The following is a 9,529-nucleotide window of genomic DNA, read 5'->3' as shown; positions in this document are numbered from 1 at the left end:
GAGGTGAGGGAAGAGAAGAACAGCTAGGACTGACCTCAGACATAAGCAAGAAACCATCTGGCTTTATTTAGAAGCTGTTGGTCACTTGATAGAAAGGCATTTATGGTACAAAATTACAGTAGTTTGGTTCATCGTACAACATAAATCATCATCTTTACTATTCATTACAGAGTCTTTGGATTTTCAATTCCCATTTAATATGCACCAAATCACTGTAATCCTGGAATCAACATCACTTCATGTGAGCTCGTATTTATATGATCCACACACCCGTGCTGTTCCCAACTCTCCCCACACCATGGATATCCACAGCCCACCAGGAAGGCACCACAGATTTTAAAAGAAAGATGCTTTGGGTAGTGTCTGGGGCTGGAAGCACAGGCTAGACACTGGCCCCAAGGAAGGCACTAGAGATGGCCCTATAGTCTCAACCTGAGGTGGCCTGGGCCTTGAGGCACAAGAAGCTTCAAATCACCCTCCATGCACAACACACCGCATACACAGGCAGCTTGGGCAGGTGGGTTAATGCTGTGTGAGCCACTCACCTGCTTCCCACATGGAGCCTCTAAGGTATGAGAAGTGGTGGGGAAGACCACAGATGTGGAGACACCATCTTTATCTCTGCAGCTCCTCAGGGGCCATGTCCCTAAACACAACCCAGAAACAATGGCCCTCTGCCCCTTAGTCCTGGGCCCCAACTACACACCCACTACCTGCCTAAACGACCTGATATTTTAGCGACCATGACCCCTATACATCACCACTTTCCAGCTGCAAGTTAGTGTCAGCCTGCTCCAGAAAAGCATGGAGTAACAGATCGAGGCTGCAGCTGGCCCGTGTGGCCTCATCTAGTATAGCAGCCCAGTCAGCAGGGGACATGAGGGTGCAGCAAGCCCTGCAGGCCTGCAAAGACCTAGGCTCCATCTCTTCAGACCGACCCTGAAGCGCCAGCTTTCCTGCGGTCACCTCCCTACCCTCATAGCAGACACACACACAGGGTCCTCTCAGCTACAGGGACGGCTCATAAGAAACACCCATGAAGATAAACTTGCCAGCATGAGGCTCCAAACTTCACTCCCATTAAAGGCGTGAAGCACCAAGGTACGTGAGAGCGAGGAGCCTTCTGTGAAGGCAGACTGCCCTTACAAAACACAGCCCACAGTTGGGCCCCAGCACCAACCACTTGAGGGCCGAGCAGTCCTGGCCGTGTTTGGGCCAGCTACCTAGGAAGCTGGAGCGCTTCACCTGAAGGCTGTCCTGCAGGGCCCCGTGGGAATGGTGCTTTTCAGCAGCTTGGGAGTGGGGAGGGCTGGGGAACCTCAGGTCCAAGGAGCTGGGAGGAAAGTGGGCTGGAAGGAGAGAAGGTCCCAGAACCACCAGACAACAGCTGGTCGAGCTGGATCACTCAGGACTTGCACTGCTCTGGAGAGCCCCAGCTAACAAGATGAAGTCAGCAATCCCTTTACATCCTGTTTTAGTCACAGATGGCATAATGTCCCTTCCCCCAGCATAACAATACTGGCCTTATGCCTACAGGAACTGCTCTCCCTAGCACACACTGCATGGCCGCCCCAGAGGGAGGAGATACTCTGGGACTCTGGCCCCTTCAGAGAATGACTGCACTGCTCTCTGGGGGACAGCATGGACGCTGACTGGACAAAACCTCTAACTGAAACACAATCGAGAACTTCTGTGCTGGCCCCAAGAACAAGCCAGGCAGAACTGGCAGTGCTAGCTCAGCAACACACATCTAGAGGGGATCCCCAAAATGCCAGCTGAAGGAGTTACGAGGCCTGGTGCCTGCCTCATCTGTGCTGTTCCAGGAGATAAGAGGCAGGTCTCTCCAGACAGACCTCTGCCAGCCAGGCCCCCTGGTGACTAGAGCAGAGTATGACTCTCAACACCCCACCCCTGCTGGGGCTTCCATGCAGGCACAAGGCAGGGTCTGCGGCTCTGCCAGGGAGACCGCCATCCTTCTGTTGCCCTGAATCAGCCTCTGCTCGGTCTGGGCACGCAGATGCAGTGAGGTTTATACTGGGCTAATAATCAGACAACACAGACTGTCCAGACTGAGTGCCAGCAACACTAGCATGGAGGCCACAGGGCTGGGGAGGCTGAGGTGATCTGAAGGGCCACTAAACCCATTCCCCAACAAAAGCCTTCTGGGGGTGGTTCTTTAGGGTCAGAGAGTTTGAGGCCAGCCTGTTCTACAAAGTTCCAGGATAGCCAGGACTGTTATGCAAAGAAACCCTGTCTCGAAAAATCAAAGACTCTGAGGGTCAAAACTTACAACAAGCTGCCAAGAATAACTTCCATTCTGAGCTGAAGAACAGGGCAGAACCTGGGACAACAGGACTGGGTGGCTTCGAGCTGCCTGCTCAGCCCACACACACATTCCAGGGAGGAGGTGGTCATGTCCTGGGATCTACCATGACTGCAGCATATATCCAAGGAAGGAAAATGGAGGGCAGACCTCCCCTCACCGCTGCCTGCCCAGCTGGTGGCCCACAGGTGTAGTCAGGGTTTAGGAACTGCCCTGAGTCAAACACTATCCAGCTGTTTCCTGAAACAAGGTACTAAGGGCTTGAGCTGTGTCAAGCCCCTGGGCCTGCCTTCACCCCGGTGACAATAAGGCCATGGTGTATCTGCAATCTAGCAACAGAAGAGTGGCTTCATCTGCTGGCCCCCTCCAGCAGCCACCCTCCAAAAGGCTGCAGCTCCAGGCAGCCAGAGGCAGTGAGTGCAAGGCAGGCCCTAGGCAGATAAGCTGGGACAGGCAGCGGCTGGGGGTCACTGATTATTTCAGCTTTTGAAAAGAATAAATTAAATAAATATAGTTCAAGCATCCTGTTAGGGAATGAATAGCCAAAAGGAGAGACTTTCTGGTATAAAGACTGGACACCAGCCAAGATGCCTCCCAGCAACCCCGTGTGCCAAGCAGAAGGATGGACATGGGTTAGGGAGACTGATGCACTGAGAGTGGTACGGGCTGCTCCCCAGGCACAAGAGGGAACTCCTGTCTGTGGAGGGCAAGACACTAGTTAGGGTCATTATTTAAATTAAGACATTAGTAAAGTCAGCAGAATAAGGAAAAGGGGAGCCCTACAAACCTGGCTGGGACCCCTCCCCCCATTTCAAGCAGGCAGGGAGGAACTGGCCTGATTCCAGCCCTGCCAGCCAACTACCATCCCTCAAAGTCTCTGGGCTCCCAAAACCTTCCCCCCCCCAGCTGGAGAAGCGCAGCTGAGGAGCCTCTGCCTTCATCAAGTAGAGGAAGAAATGCAGCTTCCAGATTCCCAGGGAGGACGGAGAACCAGGTTGCCCACCATCCCTGCATCGTGCAAAAAGCATTCATGGCCTTGCTCCCATGGAAAGGGCGTCCTCCAGGGAGGTACCAGAAGGTCTCCCCCTTCCCATCAGTGTCCACCAGGAGTGGGGTGCAATTCAGCTGGCCCAGGACTTCCGGTTCTCAGGATTCTTGTGGCTCCTGTCGCCCTTGGCCAATGCAGCTGTTAGTGAGGCCAGGTTGGTGGCAGAGCCCGAGATGGTAGCACTCCTGCGGGCCTCTGGGGCTCCCTGAGGCTGAAGCCCTGCACTGCGCCTGCGCCCAGGGCCTGTAGCCCTGCGGACTCGGCCCGGTCTCACCAGAAGCCCATAGCCAGGGTTGCACTTGAAATACTGCTTCCCGCCAATGGAGCCATCATTCTTTCCTGTGGGAAAAGGAGGATGTGTCACGGAGGCGCCATGTTACCTTCCTCACTGTGCCCAACATGCCCACCCCCATGCCACCACCCAACCCAGAAAACAGGTGGTTCAGTGAGCCTAGAGCAGAGCAGCAGCCTCTCAAGACAGCAAACAGTGGCACCAGGGACCCACAGACCCTTAGCCCTGTGCTCTCAAGCATGAGATAATAAGCCTTGGACAGAGACCTGCTGAGGACTGGGGAGGCCACCAAGGCAGAGCTGGCTCTTGTTCCTCCAGGAGCACCAGTCCCTTTCCTGAGAACGCAAACGTAAGCTTAGGAGGGCAGGTGACCCAGATTCATCCAAGAAGCTGGCAAAATCATGGCAGAGTGTGTCAGCAGATGCCACACAGTAGGCTGGCAGATGCCACACTGGGCTGTCAAGAACTGTAGGAGCAACAACTTCCTCTGACAGGTGAGTAGGGGATGTGAGAGGGAGACGGAGTAGACAGGGAAGAGCCCACCCGGGAGCCATGGTAACCAGGTTATCTTTCTTTTAGTGCCTGCCTTGCCTGCTCATCTCTGGGAAGTAGCCAGGGCCTGCAGTGGTCGCTCTGCCTCTCTTCAAACATCCTCACACATAACCCTTTTGGTCACTGCCACAATCTCTTAACTGGCTACCTCTCACCCCAGCTCCGCCTCATCTGGTCTCAGCTAAGGGCCCAGCTGGCTGCATGCAGACCACAGCTCAGTCCAGGCATGACTCCCCAGTTGGACCTCCAGAGCACCTAGCATGGATCACGTGAGACAGGGTCCTTCCCTGATTTCCTGACGTGCAGCTCTCTGGCCCCTCGTGACCTGTTCTGACGTCACACACTATCTGTCACCTTGACACTCCTCCCAAATGATCCCCCTTTGACCATCTGTCCCCGGCTTCTACACATCTTCCCCAACCCTGACCACTGTTCACCACACCTCCCACAACCTTACCCACAATCCTCTCCAGCCCATACAACTGCCACTCCTCACAGTAAACTTCCTGTTCCCATTACTCCCCATGTATATTCTGCAAGAAGTGATCTTTTCAAGCCCTGACCAAAGTGCACTAACTCCCACAAACCCTTAGATGCAGGCACCAGGCACCCCTCAGGCCTCAGAGCTGTCTTCCTGCTGGTCCTCACACACAGGGAGCTGGGCCACACTCAGGAGTGCTGCCATGCTGCCCTGCCCCACCCTGATGGCAGCAGCCTTCCCAGCTCTGCTTCCTGCGTCCTTTGTTTCTCTGAATAGCTCGTGGCATTCCTGACAGCTGCCCTCCTCCTTTCTCAGCACACTTCTTTCCCTCACAGTGCTTGTTCCCATCAGAATCTTATTCCTGTAGCATTTTCCCCTCTGCACAGTTAAAAGTCAAGTGGGGGATGTCGCTCACCATCATGATGGTGAATTTGAACCTAGCACAGCGATGTGAACAAAAGCATGTGCTTAGGTAGCTCCTGTTAGTAAATTATTTACTAATTCTCTTTAATTCTGGAGTTCAGCTGCAGACACAAGACACAAAGTTCTTCCTGAATCCCCCTTTGCACGTTGCAAAGAGCAGATCTGAAATTTTTCCCAGCCGTGCGGCAGCTATCATCCTGAGCCACTTCCAATCAAGCTATTCTGTGTCAGATTATTTTTAAAGACAGTGACTTCAAAGGAAGCATTTGGCTCAGGGACAAGGGTATCATTTTGGCCTGCGCCTGCAGTTAGAAATGAATGGGCCTATGAGGTCACAGGCTGGTGGAGAGACAGCAGGGCCTAGTGCTGGGCTCTGAGAGTGCCCTCCTAAAGGCTGGAGTCCACCCTGGCAAAAACTGCTAGCTCTGAGTGTCCAGACAGTGGCAGGGAGCCAGCTCTCTCGTGGCAGCCTGGGCAGTTATTGCTGCAGGACCAGTGGACTGCACACCTCAGCCACAGTGTCCCTGCAGTCCAAACGCTGCACTCTCATCTCTCCCCTGCCCAGACCAATGAACTCTCTGTGCTCCAAAAGGGAGAAGATGCTCACACCTGGCCCTCCAGCACTGCGAGGGGGCCACCACTCTGGAAACCATCTGCCCTCTGCACACGCTCAACGCTGAGCAAGAGGGATGGGCCCCTGCGTCCATGTGGCTGTCCTCAGCCTGCTCTGAGAGCAGCCTAAGAGCACAGACATCCATGCAGCAGAGCTCAGCCATAAACAGGAAGGAGCTGCAATGGCCCCACCACAGAAGGGGACCCTGGCCACACGTTAGGAAAGAAGCCAAGCCCAGATCATGGCCTCCCATAAACTTGCAGACAAAAAGCAGATTAGCTGTAACCCAGGGCTGGGACATGAGATTTCCCTGGGAGGTGACAAGTATGTGACAATACAGAGCCCAGTGATGGCGGCCAGCTCAGCAGGTATGCTCAAAAGCACTGAACTGCAGGTTTCACTGGCGCAGGTGGGAAATGAGTACCCAATAAAGCCTGGCCTGCATCTGCAACAGGGATGGAAGGGCCTGAGAGGCCAGGGTGCTGGGCCCCTAGAGTCTACTCCTGAGGGAGAAAACAGCACTGGGAAATGTCTGGATAGAAGTCTGGCAAGTGATTCTTTAGGACCTCCCCTGCTTTCTGACCACTTCTGAGCTCTGCAGTTGGCCCTGAGAGTCAAGAGTCCTCAACACTCCACCTTCCCTCGAGCAACCAGCTCCTGGAGTCTCAAGAGCACTGAATGCAGCCTGGGGTAGTGCTACTGCCACTTTACAGAGAATGCTGGGCGTGGTGGCAACCAGCTATAGCCCCAGGTAATGGTGAGGCTACAGCAAGAGGATTGTTGGGCCCAAGTCTTTCTAAACCAGTCTCGGCCACACAGCCAGATGTAAAAAGCATTACACCAAGTTCATAGTGGTTTTTGGTGACCCTTGGGTCTCTGATGTTTTAGAGACCTTAGACATGCTAGCATTGGTTTATGAAGGGTCAGGGGGCTTGAAGAGTGTGACTGATGTCACTGGGCACATCCCAGGGGCACGTTCAGCAGGAGCACCCACAGCCCACTCACCTGAAGGCAGGTCCAGCTCCACACCAATCCATGTCCCCTCCTGGAAGTCAGTGGGTCCAATGTACCTCACGATGCCGGTCTTGCTGGTGCCCACAACAACATACTCTCCCTCCTTGAGCCACTCAGGGACTTCACTGGCCTCCTCAGAGTCAGATGTCACTTCTAGCCTCCCCAGGGCTTGTCCCCCAGCATGGCTGGGCTCTTCTGAAGCCAGTGGGTCCTCCTCAGCTCCAGAGGAGGCACCCCCCAGCATGCCTGTGAAGGACTTAAGCTCTGAGGTCCGCACTTTCCGGATTCTGAATGGGGATGTGGGCACAGTAGACGTAGGTTCAGAAAGAAGGGGTGGTCTGGGAACCTCCAGCTCTATGCTTTGAGAAGGTGTGGCAGGCAGTACCTGGGGCTCTTCCAGGGCAGGTGGATGGCTCTTAGAACAGGAGAGGAAAGCCAGCTCAGGCTCTGGGGTGACCTGACTCAGGGCAGGGGGAGACCCAGGTGTCTGGTTGCCAGGGCCTGTGGTGTCCAGGCCTAGGGTGAATGTTTCTGACAGGGTGGCAGTGGAGACACTGTGGGAAAAGTAGCCACTGGAAGCTTCACTCAAGGGACTGGGGGGGCCATCTTGCCCTTCTGGGGGCTGAGTAACCACCATGGTAGATGGCGAGGAAGACACTTTGACAGGTTTGTCACAGATCTTTACTGCAGGGACCGCCATCTGCACCACGGACTCCAAAGCCCCACCAGGCACTGGGCTGCCTCCTTGAGCCTGCAGAAGGGCAAAAGATATACTGAGGAGAGTTGAAAAAGGCCTTCCCACACAATCAAAGCACAGGCTAGCTCTACCAGCTCTATGTTGAAGCCTGGGTAGGAGCTGTTCCAGGCTGAGGGACAGCACACATCTGAAGGAAACATAGCCAGAGCTTGCTTGGCCCTGGAGCCAAATGCCAGGTGAGGCCTGAGCTATATATCTGTGTTCAGGAGTGGCCGAGCAACATGGTACAAGCCCTACTGCATTTGCAGCTCATCTTCCACAGAGATGTTCATCCCTGCACTCGTGCTCGTGGATGGCTCCTTGTTCCAGGGAGCACGAAGCAGTACACACTTAACCTCACTATGCCTGTCCCAGCTTTCCTGGTCTCAGGTAACTGTTCCCATGGAAGCAGACGCCTTCACCCACCACTGTTCTCACAGTGAGACAGAAACACACAATAAAGAGGGCAAAGGAGCACTTTTCTCTGGTCAAATCCAAAGGATGACCTCACTAGAGGATCTGAAAGTGCTTTAGCAAGCAATGCAGATACCAGGAGGCACTGACCTCAGACAGTGCTGGGTGGGGTGCTCAGGCTGGGAGTCAAGGATAAGGAGGGGACCCAGGACTCCTGTGGCCATGACTCTTTCTCTAGAAGCTGGCTTTCCTGGCTGTCGGTGTCGGGGCTGGGGCCCTCTAATCCTGGGACATGGGTCAGGGTTTTTCACAAGCAAGGACAGAGCCAGGGGCAATGGCCTTTCACATCTCTGTCCGAGTTACCAGATGGAAGAGACAGACAAAGCTAGCATGTTGCAGTAATGGCAGGGCACCTGCTAGGCCCAGTGTTTGGGAAGTGAGTGTAGGACACTCTTTTAAAAGATAACTAAGGCTGCCTGAGGGAGCAGAGCACCAACTCCCAATTCTGTACCCACATGCCAGGGACAACGGTGGGAAGGAAACAAGGTGAGAGGCTGCACAGGGAAAGGGAAGCTGCATCTCAATATTTATGTACAGCTGTGGTCACTTTCCCATTGAAATACAGGATTTATTTGAACTGGGAAGCAGCTAAGATCTATACGTCTTTTCCAGTTTCTTGGCTTAACGCAGCAGTCTGATAAATCACGCATTTCCCGTGAATTGTCATTTATATTCCTGCTTCCAGAAGCCTTCGCTGCCCACAAGGCGCCCTTTCTGGAGAGGGAATTAACGGCACCTCTCGAGATTAACAGCCCATTTTTGTGATGGGGCTCTCACTGAAAACTTACTCAATCTAGCAGATCAATAACTGTCATCGCCATAAATATGCTGAGAGATTAAGCAATCCTTCAATCATTTTTCTTCCGCAACTTAGACATGCTTTATTTATTCTTTCCTACTCTAGTTAGCTACTGCTGGATGTGGGGAGTAGAATACACAGAGCTACGAAAGAATCTGGACATGCCCTGTGGCTTTGAGAGAGGGCCTTTTCCACGCTTACCCCCAGTTCCATCCAGGCTGCTCTGGCCATAGAGAAGCATGAAGGAGAGGCATAGACAGCCTCAGGTGGCAGGTGTCCCACTTGATTCACTGTGGGAAGCAGACTGCAGGAACTATAGACACAGTCATTTACAGTAAAGCCAAGGGAAGTTGAAGTGCTTGCCCACGTTCCCCACCGAAGGGACAAAACAGTGATGGCACAGACCAAAGACGGTAGAAGGGGAGACGATATACTTGCCGCCTACCATGCCAGCACCTCGCGAGCAGTTCCTCATGGCTGAAGGTGATCTGTCACTTGCAACCTAACTGCTGCCTCTGGAATGTCCAGAGGTCGTGAGGCCATGAGGATGAAGGTGGCCTTGCCAGTGAGAGTCCTGCTCTTGTTCAAAACTGTCCACACAACAAACGACTGTGCTCCCAGGGGAAGGGACTCCTTGAGAGGGCTAGGACACCAGGAAGGCACTGGAGTGACAGGGCACTTTCAAAATGGGATGCTGCCTGAAGGGGGACTTTTCCTTCAAACCACTGGGCCCTGTTTGCTGCTGACTGAATGAGTAAACTTCCCCTGTGAAGA

At 53.7% G+C, this 9,529-nt stretch overlaps 1 protein-coding gene across 2 annotated transcripts in view; it reads right to left on the bottom strand.

The window, feature by feature from the left end:
- Positions 1-48: 48 nt before the first annotated feature.
- Kif13b (kinesin family member 13B) overlaps positions 49-9,529 on the bottom strand; it is a 147,439-nt gene continuing 137,958 nt past the window's right edge. For both annotated transcript variants that reach the window (XM_041664373.1, XM_041664382.1), the window contains 2 exons: positions 6,738-7,497; positions 49-3,710 (listed from right to left, as the gene is read on the bottom strand). In XM_041664373.1, coding sequence (XP_041520307.1) covers positions 3,445-3,710; positions 6,738-7,497 — 1,026 coding nt within the window. In that variant the 3' untranslated portion in view covers positions 49-3,444. The remainder of the gene's footprint in view (positions 3,711-6,737; positions 7,498-9,529) is intronic.

This window comes from Microtus oregoni, unplaced genomic scaffold, assembly GCF_018167655.1.
Source record: "Microtus oregoni isolate MIOR12 unplaced genomic scaffold, Mior012 000001F_ref0000356, whole genome shotgun sequence".
Lineage (NCBI taxonomy): Eukaryota > Metazoa > Chordata > Mammalia > Rodentia > Cricetidae > Microtus > Microtus oregoni.
Note: the sequence above shows the minus strand (reverse complement) of the source record. Positions and strands in the feature narration are given on the sequence as shown.